General features: G+C 51.0%; 1 protein-coding gene across 1 annotated transcript in view; it reads left to right on the forward strand.

The window, feature by feature from the left end:
- Positions 1 to 18,773, forward strand: part of ank3b (ankyrin 3b) — a 614,562-nt gene that overhangs the window by 327,589 nt on the left and 268,200 nt on the right. The window contains exon 9 of the mRNA XM_070876860.1: positions 61 to 159. Within this exon, the coding sequence (XP_070732961.1) occupies positions 61 to 159 (99 nt within the window). The remainder of the gene's footprint in view (positions 1 to 60; positions 160 to 18,773) is intronic.

The following is an 18,773-nucleotide window of genomic DNA, read 5'->3' on the forward strand; positions in this document are numbered from 1 at the left end:
GAACGGTTGCTCTGTTACGTGTACATGTCATACTGATTGAAAGATTGGTGTTCTCCTCAGAACGATATCACTCCACTGCACGTGGCCTCGAAGAGAGGGAATGCCAACATGGTTAAGTTGCTGCTGGACCGAGGGTCTCAAATTGAAGCCAAGACCAGGGTAAGTCTGCAGCACCAAATGGCAGTTTTCACAAACCAATCCCGACAGAAAGCAGCAGATGTGCATTTTTAACGTGTAACAAAGGCAAGCGAGCTCTGAGTCTGTGTAGAATTTATTCATTCCACCTTGATGATTTTCATGAAAAATCACCACCTAAATATTTTCCACGCCGGTGGTTAGACCCAGTGACTGACCACCAATCTGTGCCGGCGCTGAGTCCCTGAACAGACCCAGTGACTGACCAATCTGTGCCGACGCTGAGTCCCTGAATAGACCCAGTGACTGACCAATCTGTGCCGGTGCTGAGTCCCTGAATAGACCCAGTGACTGACCAATCTGTGCCGGTGCTGAGTCCCTGAATAGGCCCAGTGACTGACCAATCTGTGCCGGTGCTGAGTCCCTGAATAGGCCCAGTGACTGACCAATCTGTGCCGGCGCTGAGTCCCTGAATAGACCCAGTGACTGACCAATCTGTGCCGGTGCTGAGTCCCTGAATAGACCCAGTGACTGACCAATCTGTGCCGGTGCTGAGTCCCTGAATAGACCCAGTGACTGACCACCAATCTGTGCCGGCGCTGAGTCCCTGAATAGACCCAGTGACTGACCAATCTGTGCCGACTGCTGAGTCCCTGAATAGACCCAGTGACTGACCAATCTGTGCCGGCGCTGAGTCCCTGAATAGACCCAGTGACTGACCAATCTGTGCCGACTGCTGAGTCCCTGAATAGACCCAGTGACTGACCAATCTGTGCCGGCGCTGAGTCCCTGAATAGACCCAGTGACTGACCACCAATCTGTGCCGGTGCGGAGTCCCTGAATAGACCCAGTGACTGACCAATCTGTGCCGGTGCTGAGTCCCTGAATAGTACCAGTGACTAACCAATCTGTGCCGGCGCTGAGTCCCTGAATAGACCCAGTGACTGACCAATCTGTGCCGGTGCTGAGTCCCTTAATAGACCCAGTGACTGACCAATCTGTGCCGGTGCTGAGTCCCTTAATAGACCCAGTGACTGACCAATCTGTGCCGGTGCTGAGTCCCTGAATAGACCCAGTGACTGACCAATCTGTGCCGGTGCTGAGTCCCTGAATAGACCCAGTGACTGACCAATCTGTGCCGTAGCTGAGTCCCTGAATAGACCCAGTGACTGACCAATCTGTGCCGGTGCTGAGTCCCTGAATAGACCCAGTGACTGACCAATCTGTGCCGACTGCTGAGTCCCTGAATAGACCCAGTGACTGACCAATCTGTGCTGGCGCTGAGTCCCTGAATAGACCCAGTGACTGACCAATCTGTGCCGACTGCTGAGTCCCTGAATAGACCCAGTGACTGACCAATCTGTGCCGGCGCTGAGTCCCTGAATAGACCCAGTGACTGACCACCAATCTGTGCCGGTGCTGAGTCCCTGAATAGACCCAGTGACTGACCAATCTGTGCCGGCGCTGAGTCCCTGAATACACCCAGTGACTGACCAATCTGTGCCGGTGCTGAGTCCCTGAATAGACCCAGTGACTGACCAATCTGTGCCGGCGCCGAGTCCCTGAATAGACCCAGTGACTGACCAATATGTGCCGGCGCTGAGTTCCTGAATAGACCCAGTGACTGACCACCAATCTGTGCCGGTGCTGAGTCCCTGAATAGACCCAGTGACTGACCAATCTGTGCCGGTGCTGAGTCCCTGAATAGACCCAGTGACTGACCAATCTGTGCCGGCGCTGAGTCCCTGAATAGACCCAGTGACTGACCAATCTGTGCCGGCGCTGAGTCCCTGAATAGACCCAGTGACTGACCAATCTGTGCCGACTGCTGAGTCCCTGAATAGACCCAGTGACTGACCAATATGTGCCGGTGCTGAGTCCCTGAATAGACCCAGTGACTGACCAATCTGTGCCGGCGCTGAGTCCCTGAATAGACCCAGTGACTGACCACCAATCTGTGCCGGCGCTGAGTCCCTGAATAGACCCAGTGACTGACCACCAATTTGTGCTGGCGCTGAGTCCCTGAATAGACCCAGTGACTGACCAATCTGTGCTGGCGCTGAGTCCCTGAATAGACCCAGTGACTGACCACCAATCTGTGCCGGCGCTGAGTCCCTGAATAGACTCAGTGACTGACCAATCTGTGCCGGCGCTGAGTCCCTGAATAGACCCAGTGACTGACCACCAATCTGTGCCGGTGCTGAGTCCCTGAATAGACTCAGTGACTGACCACCAATCTGTGCCGGCTGCTCAGTCCCTGAATCGACCCAGTGACTGACCAATCTGTGCCGACTGCTGAGTCCCTGAATAGACCCAGTGACTGACCAATCTGTGCTGGCGCTGAGTCCCTGAATAGACCCAGTGACTGACCAATCTGTGCCGACTGCTGAGTCCCTGAATAGACCCAGTGACTGACCAATCTGTGCCAGCGCTGAGTCCCTGAATAGACCCAGTGACTGACCACCAATCTGTGCCGGTGCTGAGTCCCTGAATAGACCCAGTGACTGACCAATCTGTGCCGGCGCTGAGTCCCTGAATAGACCCAGTGACTGACCACCAATCTGTGCCGGTGCTGAGTCCCTGAATAGACCCAGTGACTGACCAATCTGTGCTGGCGCTGAGTCCCTGAATAGACCCAGTGACTGACCAATCTGTGCCGACTGCTGAGTCCCTGAATAGACCCAGTGACTGACCAATCTGTGCCGGTGCTGAGTCCCTGAATAGACCCAGTGACTGACCAATCTGTGCCGGCGCTGAGTCCCTGAATAGACCCAGTGACTGACCACCAATCTGTGCCGGTGCTGAGTCCCTGAATAGACCCAGTGACTGACCAATCTGTGCCGGTGCTGAGTCCCTGAATAGACCCAGTGACTGACCACCATCTGTGCCGGCGCTGAGTCCCTGAATAGACCCAGTGACTGACCAATTTGTGCCGGCTGCTCAGTCCCTGAATAGACCCAGTGACTGACCACCAATCTGTGCCGGCTGCTCAGTCCCTGAATAGACCCAGTGACTGACCAATCTGTGCCGGCGCCGAGTCCCTGAATAGACCCAGTGACTGACCAATCTGTGCCGGTGCCGAGTCCCTGAATAGACCCAGTGACTGACCAATCTGTGCCGGTGCTGAGTCCCTGAATAGACCCAGTGACTGACCAATCTGTGCCGACTGCTGAGTCCCTGAATAGACCCAGTGACTGACCAATCTGTGCCGGCGCTGAGTCCCTGAATAGACCCAGTGACTGACCAATCTGTGCCGGCGCTGAGTCCCTGAATAGACCCAGTGACTGACCAATCTGTGCTGACTGCTGAGTCCCTGAATAGACCCAGTGACTGACCAATCTGTGCCGGCGCTGAGTCCCTGAATAGACCCAGTGACTGACCAATCTGTGCTGGTGCTGAGTCCCTGAATAGACCCAGTGACTGACCAATCTGTGCCGACTGCTGAGTCCCTGAATAGACCCAGTGACTGACCAATCTGTGCCGGCGCTGAGTCCCTGAATAGACCCAGTGACTGACCACCAATCTGTGCCGGTGCTGAGTCCCTGAATAGACTCAGTGACTGACCACCAATCTGTGCCGGCGCTGAGTCCCTGAATAGACCCAGTGACTGACCAATCTGTGCTGGCGCTGAGTCCCTGAATAGACCCAGTGACTGACCAATCTGTGCCGACTGCTGAGTCCCTGAATAGACCCAGTGACTGACCAATCTGTGCCGGCGCTGAGTCCCTGAATAGACCCAGTGACTGACCACCAATCTGTGCCGGTGCTGAGTCCCTGAATAGACCCAGTGACTGACCAATCTGTGCCGGCGCTGAGTCCCTGAATAGACCCAGTGACTGACCACCAATCTGTGCCGGTGCTGAGTCCCTGAATAGACCCAGTGACTGACCAATCTGTGCCGGCGCTGAGTCCCTGAATAGACCCAGTGACTGACCACCAATCTGTGCCGGCGCTGAGTCCCTGAATAGACCCAGTGACTGACCAATCTGTGCCGACTGCTGAGTCCCTGAATAGACCCAGTGACTGACCAATCTGTGCCGGCGCTGAGTCCCTGAATAGACCCAGTGACTGACCAATCTGTGCCGACTGCTGAGTCCCTGAATAGACCCAGTGACTGACCAATCTGTGCCGGCGCTGAGTCCCTGAATAGACCCAGTGACTGACCACCAATCTGTGCCGGTGCGGAGTCCCTGAATAGACCCAGTGACTGACCAATCTGTGCCGGTGCTGAGTCCCTGAATAGTACCAGTGACTAACCAATCTGTGCCGGCGCTGAGTCCCTGAATAGACCCAGTGACTGACCAATCTGTGCCGGTGCTGAGTCCCTTAATAGACCCAGTGACTGACCAATCTGTGCCGGTGCTGAGTCCCTTAATAGACCCAGTGACTGACCAATCTGTGCCGGTGCTGAGTCCCTGAATAGACCCAGTGACTGACCAATCTGTGCCGGTGCTGAGTCCCTGAATAGACCCAGTGACTGACCAATCTGTGCCGTAGCTGAGTCCCTGAATAGACCCAGTGACTGACCAATCTGTGCCGGTGCTGAGTCCCTGAATAGACCCAGTGACTGACCAATCTGTGCCGACTGCTGAGTCCCTGAATAGACCCAGTGACTGACCAATCTGTGCTGGCGCTGAGTCCCTGAATAGACCCAGTGACTGACCAATCTGTGCCGACTGCTGAGTCCCTGAATAGACCCAGTGACTGACCAATCTGTGCCGGCGCTGAGTCCCTGAATAGACCCAGTGACTGACCACCAATCTGTGCCGGTGCTGAGTCCCTGAATAGACCCAGTGACTGACCAATCTGTGCCGGCGCTGAGTCCCTGAATACACCCAGTGACTGACCAATCTGTGCCGGTGCTGAGTCCCTGAATAGACCCAGTGACTGACCAATCTGTGCCGGCGCCGAGTCCCTGAATAGACCCAGTGACTGACCAATATGTGCCGGCGCTGAGTTCCTGAATAGACCCAGTGACTGACCACCAATCTGTGCCGGTGCTGAGTCCCTGAATAGACCCAGTGACTGACCAATCTGTGCCGGTGCTGAGTCCCTGAATAGACCCAGTGACTGACCAATCTGTGCCGGCGCTGAGTCCCTGAATAGACCCAGTGACTGACCAATCTGTGCCGGCGCTGAGTCCCTGAATAGACCCAGTGACTGACCAATCTGTGCCGACTGCTGAGTCCCTGAATAGACCCAGTGACTGACCAATATGTGCCGGTGCTGAGTCCCTGAATAGACCCAGTGACTGACCAATCTGTGCCGGCGCTGAGTCCCTGAATAGACCCAGTGACTGACCACCAATCTGTGCCGGCGCTGAGTCCCTGAATAGACCCAGTGACTGACCACCAATTTGTGCTGGCGCTGAGTCCCTGAATAGACCCAGTGACTGACCAATCTGTGCTGGCGCTGAGTCCCTGAATAGACCCAGTGACTGACCACCAATCTGTGCCGGCGCTGAGTCCCTGAATAGACTCAGTGACTGACCAATCTGTGCCGGCGCTGAGTCCCTGAATAGACCCAGTGACTGACCACCAATCTGTGCCGGTGCTGAGTCCCTGAATAGACTCAGTGACTGACCACCAATCTGTGCCGGCTGCTCAGTCCCTGAATCGACCCAGTGACTGACCAATCTGTGCCGACTGCTGAGTCCCTGAATAGACCCAGTGACTGACCAATCTGTGCTGGCGCTGAGTCCCTGAATAGACCCAGTGACTGACCAATCTGTGCCGACTGCTGAGTCCCTGAATAGACCCAGTGACTGACCAATCTGTGCCAGCGCTGAGTCCCTGAATAGACCCAGTGACTGACCACCAATCTGTGCCGGTGCTGAGTCCCTGAATAGACCCAGTGACTGACCAATCTGTGCCGGCGCTGAGTCCCTGAATAGACCCAGTGACTGACCACCAATCTGTGCCGGTGCTGAGTCCCTGAATAGACCCAGTGACTGACCAATCTGTGCTGGCGCTGAGTCCCTGAATAGACCCAGTGACTGACCAATCTGTGCCGACTGCTGAGTCCCTGAATAGACCCAGTGACTGACCAATCTGTGCCGGTGCTGAGTCCCTGAATAGACCCAGTGACTGACCAATCTGTGCCGGCGCTGAGTCCCTGAATAGACCCAGTGACTGACCACCAATCTGTGCCGGTGCTGAGTCCCTGAATAGACCCAGTGACTGACCAATCTGTGCCGGTGCTGAGTCCCTGAATAGACCCAGTGACTGACCACCATCTGTGCCGGCGCTGAGTCCCTGAATAGACCCAGTGACTGACCAATTTGTGCCGGCTGCTCAGTCCCTGAATAGACCCAGTGACTGACCACCAATCTGTGCCGGCTGCTCAGTCCCTGAATAGACCCAGTGACTGACCAATCTGTGCCGGCGCCGAGTCCCTGAATAGACCCAGTGACTGACCAATCTGTGCCGGTGCCGAGTCCCTGAATAGACCCAGTGACTGACCAATCTGTGCCGGTGCTGAGTCCCTGAATAGACCCAGTGACTGACCAATCTGTGCCGACTGCTGAGTCCCTGAATAGACCCAGTGACTGACCAATCTGTGCCGGCGCTGAGTCCCTGAATAGACCCAGTGACTGACCAATCTGTGCCGGCGCTGAGTCCCTGAATAGACCCAGTGACTGACCAATCTGTGCTGACTGCTGAGTCCCTGAATAGACCCAGTGACTGACCAATCTGTGCCGGCGCTGAGTCCCTGAATAGACCCAGTGACTGACCAATCTGTGCTGGTGCTGAGTCCCTGAATAGACCCAGTGACTGACCAATCTGTGCCGACTGCTGAGTCCCTGAATAGACCCAGTGACTGACCAATCTGTGCCGGCGCTGAGTCCCTGAATAGACCCAGTGACTGACCACCAATCTGTGCCGGTGCTGAGTCCCTGAATAGACTCAGTGACTGACCACCAATCTGTGCCGGCGCTGAGTCCCTGAATAGACCCAGTGACTGACCAATCTGTGCTGGCGCTGAGTCCCTGAATAGACCCAGTGACTGACCAATCTGTGCCGACTGCTGAGTCCCTGAATAGACCCAGTGACTGACCAATCTGTGCCGGCGCTGAGTCCCTGAATAGACCCAGTGACTGACCACCAATCTGTGCCGGTGCTGAGTCCCTGAATAGACCCAGTGACTGACCAATCTGTGCCGGCGCTGAGTCCCTGAATAGACCCAGTGACTGACCACCAATCTGTGCCGGTGCTGAGTCCCTGAATAGACCCAGTGACTGACCAATCTGTGCCGGCGCTGAGTCCCTGAATAGACCCAGTGACTGACCACCAATCTGTGCCGGTGCTGAGTCCCTGAATAGACCCAGTGACTGACCACCAATCTGTGCCGGTGCTGAGTCCCTGAATAGACCCAGTGACTGACCACCAATCTGTGCCGGTGCTGAGTCCCTGAATAGACCCAGTGACTGACCAATCTGTGCCGGCGCTGAGTCCCTGAATAGACCCAGAGACTGACCACCAATCTGTGCCGGCGCTGAGTCCCTGAATAGACCCAGTGACTGACCACCATCTGTGCCGGCGTTGAGTCCCTGAATAGACCCAGTGACTGACCAATCTGTGCCGGTGCTGAGTCCCTGAATAGACCCAGTGACTGACCAATCTGTGCCGGTGCTGAGTCCCTTAATAGACCCAGTGACTGACCAATCTGTGCCGGTGCTGAGTCCCTGAATAGACCCAGTGACTGACCACCAATCTGTGCCGGCGCTGAGTCCCTGAATAGACCCAGTGACTGACCATCAATTTGTGCCGGCTGCTCAGTCCCTGAATAGACCCAGTGACTGACCACCAATCTGTGCCGGCTGCTCAGTCCCTGAATAGACCCAGTGACTGACCACCAATCTGTGCCGGTGCTGAGTCCCTGAATAGACCCAGTGACTGACCACCAATCTGTGCCGGCGCTGAGTCCCTGAATAGACCCAGTGACTGACCAATCTGTGCCGGCGGTGGGCCTCGGCAACTCCAGGCTGGTGTGTAGGCAGAAAACTTACCCAACAAGTACTGGCCTTAATGAAAGTCTGGCCATAACTGGCAAGAGTATTGGAAGATGCAAGGAGAGGTTTGGAGGTTTGGTTTTGGCTGGTGGCCTGCACTCTTCCAGGACCCCTCACCCCTTTTTTAATTGACTAGTTCCCACAGTGATTTAGGGCCTGTTAGAAAATCCGTAGAATGGAGGCGTGCCTTTCCTTTGTTTCCCACAGACTCCCTTTGGACGAGGTGAGTGTTGCCCAGTACTGGAGACACAGTATGTATCCTTTCTGGGGTGCAGCTGGCAGTGGGAGTACCTGTTCTCCCAACAACTACTTCCATTTATATAGCACTTTAACTCTGCTGTTTCACAGAAACGTAATCAGACAAAAATTGACCAAGCCACATAAGGAGCCACAAAAACATGGCCAAAGAGATAGATTTTAAGGAACACCTTAAAGGAGGAGTGAGAGGCGGAGAGGTTTAGGGAGAGACTTCTAGAGCTTAGGTCGAGAATTCCCTTGGTGCACCCCTGCACATCAGGTTATACAGACCTGGCAAAGCACATGTTTACTTCATGTTACACTTACTGAGTGACAGGTTCTTGTGTCATCAGTATGTCAGCAGGATTGGTTGGAGTGAGCACTGCAGAACTCGGCTCTTCGTCCAGAAGAGTGTCAGCCTTGGCTCAGTGGTAGCGCTCTTGCCTGTGACGCAGAAGATTGTGACTTTGCACCATCAAAGCTGACATTTCATTGCAGTACTGAGGGAGTGCTGCACTGTTGGAGGCGCTGCTTTTTGGATGAGACATTAAACTGAGGATCTCAGTTGGACCGAAAAAAAAATCTTGTGACACTATTTGAAGAGCCGGGGAGTTCTCCCTGCTTATATTTATCCCTCAACCAACAATAGCAAAAGCAGATTAATTGTTCATTTGTTGTTTGTGGGACCTTGCTCTGTGCAAATTAGCTTCCTTTCCCTACATTGCAACAGAGACTACAATTCAAAAGTATTTATTTGGCTGTGAGGTGCTTTGGGATGTCCTGAAGTTGTGAAAAGTGTTATATAAATGCAACTTTGTTCTTTTTCTTTGAATACACTGATTAAATAAACAGGTACTATAACAGGAAGTGCCAATCCTTTACAATCACTCAAAGCAGCTTTTCAGCAAGGACATTTAAAATAAATCTGGTTTCTTTATTCAGAATATTCAGACTCCATGGGCAAGAAGTTCCCGAGCCTAATACACGTCTTTGCACCATTTTTTTCGCGTTAAAAAAATTTAAGGACATTTTTCACATTTGGCTAGTGGTTTAATGCTGTCGTGAAAAAAAAAAATAACGACCTCCTTTTTTCAAAACCGTTTTTGTGATGTCACTAGGTGTCACAAATAACGATATTGTCGCTTTTGTGAATTTGGCCAATAACGACATCTTCAGAGTCTGTTTTAGTGAACTTCATGGATTTCATTTGTGTAACTGTGGCCTCTGTAGCTTTACAGAGCATCACACATTTATTGAGTGTTAGACTTGATTCTTGTAACAGCCTCTGATGCAGAGTGTTATCAGATATTCCACAGACTATGCGGTCTCTGATGAAATCATCCCTCAAATTGCTGAAATCACGTGACAATGCTAGCTCTCTCACTTTCACGAGATATATGTCAAACTGCTTGTCCCCCTTGTACACGGTTGTTAAACTTGTGTCGTTCATTGATGATGTTGGTTTTACCTTTACAGTTCTCTTCCCAGAGCTTCAAAATAATCTCAATTTCTTGCTTGTCTTCCTCTGATTTGTAGGGAAGATTATTGTGGATATTTAGGGCATCGCTGCTAATGGCAGTGACAAACATAGCAACCCTAACTCTATTTGTTTTTTCCACAGTATTTGTGATAATTTCATAGCTGTCCCACAGCTGTTTGAATTTTTTCCAGTTGGCTTTAAATCGCCCGTCACCTGCAATGGAGGTGGGAGAAGAATGTGCGCGGGAGTTGGCACCATGGTGGTCATGATAGCTCGCTACTGTTTAGGACTTTGAGTTGTCACATACATGTATATAGTTCAAATACCCAGAGGACTCGAACAAGTCGAATAGTAAAATATCGTGGCCATGTAATTGTAGAAATACTTTTTCAATCAAGGCTCTACAATTACTTATGCCACTTTAAGTTTACTTTACTAATGCCTCTCGATTTTTTTGCAAGTTTATGACTATTTATCGTCCTTCATGGATCCATGCATGCACCACACTGCTTAACGTCAATTTCGATCGGCTCGAAAAAATCTTAAACAGTTCCAATATTTTGGTCATAGATGCATTCGATGCAAGATCGGAAATATCCCACTTCTGGCACCATGTATTTTATAGTCTCTTGAACACTCCTGAATACTCTTTGTTATGTTCAGAATAACACCACAAGACTGTGTGCTGTAAGCTCAAAATTGTGACCTTAGTCTCTTTAATGTAACTCCAGAGTGAGGGAAGCAGCATGGTAGACTGCCTTTTATACCTGCTTCCCCAGGGTGCACAGGTGACCCTTGGGTCTCCCACACGTGCGCCCCTTGGTGGCAAGCCTTACACATTAGTAAAGTTTACCTACATAACATCACTCCTCCCCAAAGTCTAAGACAGAAGTTATTTATAAGTTGAGGCGATCCGGGGCTCCACGTTCCCGGGTTGATCGCCCGAGTTGAAGTCCTGGCATGGGGTGAGTTGGTCAGATCATTGCTGCACTGCAGCGCGGCTGGTCTGATCGGACTGTCGGGCATGGTGGGTTCATCCTCGTGGTTGACCGCGAGCTCAATTTCTGGTTGGGTGTGTGTGGGTGGATCAATGATGGTAATGTCCTCTTCAAACTGATCTTGGTTGTCAGTGAACCACAGTTTGGTCTGATCCAAGTGCTTTCTGCACGTTTGTCCGTTCAAAAGTTTGACAACAAACACTCTATTCCCCTCCTTGGCTAAAACAATGCCAGCAACCCATTTGTGACCATGACCGTAATTAAGAACAAACACAGGGTCATTAAATTCAATGTCACGTGATACAGCCGTGCAATTGTGGTACACGTTATGCCGGTGACACCGGGTTTCTACATGATCATTGAGATCCAGATGGACTAAGGAGAGTCTGGTTTTGAGTGCTCTCTTCATTAGCAATTCTGCAGGGGGAACACCAGTAAGCAAGTGGGGTCGCGTCCAGTAGCTGAGCAGAATCTGAGATAACCGGGTCTGCAGGGAACCGTCCGTCACGCGTTTCAAGTTCTGCTTGATGGTTTGGACTGTCCGTTGCGCTTGACCATTGGATGCGGGATTAAACACGGCAGACCTGACCTGCTTGATGCCAATGCGGGTCATGAACTCATTAAATTACGAGCCGGTGAAACATGGTCCATTGTCATTAACAAGGACGTCGGGCAAACCATGGGTGGTGAACATGGCCCGGAGGCTTTCAATGGTGGCAGTGGATGTACATGATGACATTATTATACATTCAATCCATTTAGAGTAAGCGTCCACTGCTACTAGGAACATCTTTCCTGGAAAGGGGCCAGCGAAATCTACGTGGGCCCTGGACCACGGTTTGGAGGGCCATGACCACATACTCAGTGGGGCCTCCCTTGGTGCATTGCTCAACTGTGAGCAAGTGTTACATTGGTGTACGCATGACTCCAATTCCGAGTCAATGCCAGGCCACCAAACGTGCGACCTGGCTTTAGCCTTCATCGTGACTATGCCTGGGTGAGTACTGTATAGGTCGCGTATAAATGCTTCCCAGCCTTTTTTGGCAAAACTACACGATTCCCCCATAGGAGACAATCCGAATGGATGGACATTTCATCCTTGCGTTAGTGGAACGGCTTAATTTCATCTTGCATTTCCCCGGGAACCGCTGACCAGCTCCCATTAAGGATGCAGCATTTTATAAGTGATAGCACAGGGTCCTGGCTAGTCCAGGTCCTGATCTGGTGAGCTGTGACGGGTGACCCCTCGCTCTCAAAAGCATCCATTAAAAGTCTGTGGATTGCGCCATTTCCACCCCGGTGGTGGGCGATGGTAGCAGACTGAGGGCATCAGCACAGTTCTCAGTGCCTGGTCTGTGGCGGATTACATAGTCATATGCAGATAATGTTAGTGCCCATCTATGGATGCGGGATGAAGCATTGGTGTTAATACCTTCGCTTTCTGAGAACAACAAAATGAGCAGCTTGTGGTCGGTTTCGAGCTCGAACCAGAGTCCAAATAGGTGCATTTTCTTAACCCCGTATACGCATGCAATGCTTCTTTCTCAACCGTACTATAGGCTCTTTCAGCCTAAGATAAACTTCTGGACGCATAAGCAACCGGTTGGAGTTTGCCTGACACACTGGCTTGCTGTAACACACAACCGACCCCGTACGGAAGATGCATCACAAGCTAGTACTAAACGTTTACACGGATCATACAATACAAGTAACTTAGTAGAACTTCGCAGGTTTCTGGCCATATTAAAAGCTGTCTCTTGGGATTTACCCCAAACCCACTCGTCACCCTTGCAATGGTTCTAGCAAAGTGCTCAACCCCGGTAGAAAGTTACCAAAATAGTTGAGGAGTCCCAGGAACGAACGCAGCTCGTCACATTCTGTGGTCTGGGTGCATTCTTGACAGTCTCCGTCTTGGAGTCCGTGGGTCTGATACCATCCGCCGCAATCTTTCTCCCCAGAAATTCGACTTCTGGCGCCAGGAAAACACACTTGGAGCGTTTCAACCTGAGTCCTACTCTGTCCAGTCGCTTGAGAACCTCTTCCAGGTTGTGCAAGTGTTCGGTGGTGTTGCGACCAGTGATCAGGGTGTCGTCTTGGAACACCACGGTGCGCGGAACCGATTTCAGCAAACTCTCCATGTTCCTCTGGAAAATGGCCGCAGCCGAGCGAATCCCAAAAGGGCATCTGTGGTATATGAACAGTCCTTTGTGCGTATTGATACACGTCAATTTTTTCGAAGGTTCAGCCAGCTTCTGTGTCATGTAAGCAGAGGTTAGATCCAACTTGATGAACGACTTCCCCCCTGCAAGCGTTGCGAACAGGTCATCCACTTTGGATAGTGGGTACTGGTCCTGTAACGAGACTCGGTTGATTGTTACCTTGTAGTCCCCGCAGATTCTGACCGTCCAATCGCTTTTCAACACCGGAACAATTGGACTGGCCCACTCGTTGAACTTGACTGGCGATATGATCCCCTCTCATTGAAGTCTGTCCAGCTCAATCTCGACTTTCTCTCGCAACATGTATGGAACCGCTCGAGCCTTGTGATGAACGGGCCATGCATCAGGGACAGGATGGATCTGCACTTTGGCGCCTGTGAAGTTGCCGATGCCTTGCTCAAATAACGACGGGAATTTGTTTAGCACTTGGGCTCACAAGGCTTTGATGACAGTGCTTTGATGTCGTCCCAGTTCCATCGGATCTTTCCTAGTCAGCTTCTGCCAAACAGTGTTAGGCCATTGCCTAGTACAATCCATAGTGGTAAATCATGCACAACTCCATCGTACCGTATCTTCACTGCCACACTGCCAATGACTGGTATGAGCTCTTTGTTGTAAGTGCGCAGCTTGGTGTGGATCGGGCTTACTTTTGGCCTTTGTGCCTTTGTGCCTTGTTGCCCCACAATTTCTCAAAAGCCTTCTGGCTCATAATTGACTGACTCGCCCCCGTGTCCAATTCCATGGAAACTGGAATGCTGTCGAATTTGACTTTTAACATTATCAGAGGGCTTTTGTTGGTGAAGATGTGTACCCCATGCACTTCCTCTTCAGCCTTGGGTTGAGTTGCCTCTCTTACTCGTTCAGCGTGATCTACGCCAGATCGGTCATCTTCTGCCGACTCTGCCACGTGGTGAGTCGCAGCATGTTTGCATATTCGGTGGGGGTGCCCCATTGTTCCACAGCCCTTGCATGCGTAGTGCTTGAATCGACATTGATGGGATCGATGATTACCCCCGCAGTGCCAACATGGTGTTAATGGATTCGCATTCAAGCCCCACGGCGGACTCTGAGTCATCCTAGGTCTGGCCTCTGCAGGCGTGTAGGTCCTGCCATGTACAGTTCTGTCTGCTATTTTATGCACGGTACTTGCCGGTGAGCTTCGATGCTGCAAAGATAGCTGTTTAGTGTTATTGTTCGTGGACATGAAAGCCTGGGCTATCGTGATGGCCTTGCTCAGATCTACGGATGCGGCAGACAGCAGTTTGCGAAGAATGACCTCGTGGCCGATTCCAAGCACAAAAAAGTCCCGCAACAGATCCTCCCAAAAATCCAGCAAATACGCACAGTCCCGCAAGGCGTCTTAGGTTGGCGACATAGCTCGCCACGTCCTGGCCCTCGGAACGATACCTGGCCATCAAGATGCTCTCCTTCGGCTTGTGGTGTTCCCGAACCAGCGTGCAAAACTCTGCAAATGTCTTCTCCGTTGGTTTCATCGGTGCTAGCAGATTTTTGATGAGGCCATATATCATGGACCCGCAAACGGTGAGGAAGATCGCCCTGCGCTTGACCACGGTCTCTTCCATATCCAGCTCGTTGGCCACAAAGTACTGGTCAAGATGCTCAACAAAGGCTTCCTAATCATCAACCTCAACAAATCTCTCAACAATACCAACGGCAGCCATAACTGCGTGAAAGTTCGTGATCTGTTACTTGTTGCCAATTGTTATGTTCAGAGTAACGCCACAAGACTGTGTGCTGTAAGCTCAAGCTGTTGTGACCTTGGTCTCTTTAATGTAACTCCAGAGTGAGGAAGCAGCATGGTAGACTGCTTTTTATACCTACTTGCCCAGGGTGTGCAGGTGACCCTTGGGTCTCCCACAGATGCGCCCCCTGGTGGCAAGTCTTACACATTAGTAAAGTTTACATATATAACACTCTTAGTTCAACTTAACTCTATTTATTTGGGAGATCTCAAGACAGCCATGTGATGGCGTTCCGTCACAGACCCTCTCTCTCAATACAGCTCCTTATACCTCCGAGCAAGAGAGCGCTATACATTATCTCGTTACAGTCGAGTCGGATCGAAATTGGCGATAACGACGCTATCTTGAAAAACTGATCTGAGTTAAAGGTTTTGGAAGGAAGGCTGCGTTTAGTGATTGAGTTTATAAGGTACAGCAAGTGATCAGGAAAGCCAATGGTATCTTGGCCTTTATTGCAAAGGGGATGGAGTATAAAAGCAGGGAAGTCTTGCTAAAGTTATACAGGGTATAGATGAGGCCACACCTGGAATACTGCGTAAAGTTTTGGTTTCCATATTTACGAAAGGATATACTTGTTTTGGAGGCAGTTCAGAAAAGGTTCACTAGGTTGATTCCAGGGATGAGGGCGTTGACTTATGAGGAAAGGTTGAGTAGGTTGGGCCTCTACTCATTGGAATTCAGAAGAATAAGAGGTGATCTTATCAAAACATATAAGATTATGAGGGGGCTTGACAAGGTAGATGCAGAAAGGATGTTTCCACTGATGGGAGAGACTAGAACTAGAGGGCATAATCTCAGAATAAGGGGCTGCCCATTTAAAACTGAGGTGAGGAGAAATTTCTTTTTTCAGAGGATTGTAAATCTGTGGAATTCACTGCCTCAGGCAGCTGTGGAAGTTAGGACATTGAATAAATTTAAGACAGAAATAGACAGTTTCTTAAATGATAAGGGGATAAGGTATTACGGGGAGCGGGCAGGGAAGTGGAGCTGAGTCCATGATCAGATCAGCCATGATCTTATTGAATGGCGGAGCAGGCTCGAGGGGCCATATAGCCTAATCCTGTTCCTATTTCTTATTTGTATTTAAGGACATTTAGGGGCATTTAAGGACATTTTCAAAATGAGGCCTATTCTATCTGTACCTTAATTGGTGACCGCTTATGCTATTCAGGATAATCATGGAAGAAGGCCTATTTGACAGCATTATCAGTGTAATCAAAGAGGTCACAGACTTGTGGGGAGGAGGCCTTACTCCCCAATGAATTTACAGGGAACATCGTTCATACCTCCATTTGACTGAGGCACAGTGCGTTAGAAGGTTGCGCTGTTGAAAAGAGATGGTCACAGAGATATGCCAGCTCATAAAGGCAGACATACAGCCTACAAGCGTGGAGAGGACTGCACTGACCGTCGAGGTCAAGGTGACTGTGGCACTTTCCTTCTATGCCTCCGACTCCTTTCAGGCATCAGCAGGCGACGTATGCTGCATCTCGCAGCACGCTACACGTCGCTGCATTGTGTACGTAGGAAGGACTTCATCAACTTTCCAATGACCCGGGAGGCACAGAATGAGAGGGCTTTTATAGCTTTGCACAAATTGCTGGCTTCCCCAAGATACAGGCTGCCATTGACAGTACGCACATCGCCCTGCGAGCACCTTTAGACGATCCGGAGGTTTACTGAAACCGAAAGGGATTCCACTCACTGAACATACAGATCATCTGCGACCATACTCAGCGTATCATAGCAGTAGATGCAAAATTTCCAGGGAGCATCCATGATGCTTTCATCTTGCCTAGGAGCAATGTGTCACAGCTATTTGAGGAGCAGCCAGAAGGCTAGAGCTGGATGCTAGGGGACAAAGCTTACGGGCTCGCTACCTGGCTCATGACGCCCCTCCAGAAAACGCTGGCAGAAGGCGAGCATCGCTACAATATCTGCCACATGCAATTTCGTCGAGAAGACAATTGAAGCGCTAAAGCAGCGTTTCCAATGCCTGGACTACTCTGGAGGCTCCCTGCAATACTCCCCTCAGCAGGTCTCTGAATTTTTTGTGGTGTACTGCATGCTGCACAACTTAGCCATCATGAGGGGACAGGATTTGCCACTGGGGATTGCAGGACCACTTCAGGAGAGGGTTGTGGTGGTTGGCGACGGAGTGGGTGGTATACGAGGAGGGGGAGAAGGAGGACGAGGAGCCCATGCCACCACTACCACCCCCAGGAGGACACGGGAAGAGGCCTCGTGGACCTTACCCCATTGCAGGAGCCTTGCATCAGCAGCTGATACTTTGCCGCTTTGTATGAAGGCTGAACGGCACGTTCCATCATGGACTGCCCACTGTATCCCACCATGGTGACTATTTCCTCTTGTTATGCTGCGATTGAGACACTGCATATGTTTGGTTTAGTTGAAAAAATAACTTGAAATTTATTAAACATTTGTACACTTGTACTTAACTTGAATAAAAAATGTTGGTATTATATTAAACTTTAAAATTAACGTCGCTAAAATAACAATAAAGCAAACAACCAACCAAAAGAAGAACAAAAGAACAGCAAAACAACAACCACAGCAGCAAACAAACTTCAGCTGCCGCCATCTCTTCCCCCACCCGCCTTATTTAAAGACCGCCGCACCGCCCGCCCTTGCCATTAGCCTTGCCCGTTACCGCAGGCTTAGTCCTACTCCCGGTGAGCCCAAGGTTCTTATGAGTTTGTCGGGTACGGCGCTCCACTTGTTGGGGGACAGACGAAGGAGACGCCAATGGAAACCCTTGAAAACCTCTGGCTGCGGAAGGCCCGGCTTCGGACTCTTCAACCTGTGGATCAACCTGCACACTGACTGGTGAGGTTGGTCTGGGGAGTGGGAGTGGCATCACTCGAGACCTTCGGTTGCCGCTGGGCAATAACAGCCTTGGTGTTTTCCCGCGTTGCAGCGACTATCTCAGACATGCCCTCCCTAATTTCACCAGATCGTGCTGCTATGCTTGCCGAGATCCTACCCATGGCCTCAAAGAGTGATTTTGTGAGCTGGGGACACTCCCCAGTCAGCTCTACCACCTCCCGTGGAGCCTGCATCTTGGGAGAGCGCTCTTCATGTCTCCGCGCCTGTACAGATGGGCCTGCTGCTGCCCTGGATGTGGGTTCCTGTGACCCGGGACCTCGAATGGTGCATAACCGACATACGTCCCCTCCTGCGTAGGGCAGGCTAAATCCCTTTCTACCTCCATGGCGTCGACCTCCTCCAAATTCAATACCTGATCATCCCACCTCCCCCACCAAAAACATTAATTGAAGCATCGTCGTCCTCCTGTGGAGATTCTGCAGGATGGCTGAGTTCGGTGTCATTCACTTCTGCTTGTGGCGAGCTGGCCGGGTCTTCCCCATTATTGGATATATCGGAAACATCTGCAAAATATAAAAGAACAGACGACTGATTAGCAGCAGGGGAGGGTGCAGGGTGACATGAGTAGGCTCACATCGTGCAGGTTTATTTGAAGGACCACGATGAATGATGGTATAAACTGAAGCCTAGCCGACGGAGAAGACATCGCACAAACCGAAGCGTAGCCCACACAGTATTTAACATTGAGCCAACCCAGACTGTGGATTTTTGCAGGACTTACCCTCTCTCTGTCTAACCTGGGCTCAGCATCCGCCCAGGTGGTCGATCTCTGCGACGCACCAATGGGACCCGCAATCTGACTTTCCAGCGCTGTGAGTGGGAGCAGTCTTCCCGGACCCCCACCAGCTTTCTGCTGCTGTTGTCAGTTCTCGGACAACTTTTTCCGCAAAGGTGGCAGTCAACATTTTTAAGAGAGGGGCCTTCTGCTGTCGTGGCACACACAGATAGTCATCAAAGCACTTACACCATACTGTGTGCATTTAATTAAATGATCTGTTTAATGTCCCTTCATTTGCATGTTGT

This window comes from Pristiophorus japonicus, chromosome 3 (genome assembly GCF_044704955.1).
Source record: "Pristiophorus japonicus isolate sPriJap1 chromosome 3, sPriJap1.hap1, whole genome shotgun sequence".
Classification (NCBI taxonomy): domain Eukaryota; kingdom Metazoa; phylum Chordata; class Chondrichthyes; family Pristiophoridae; genus Pristiophorus; species Pristiophorus japonicus.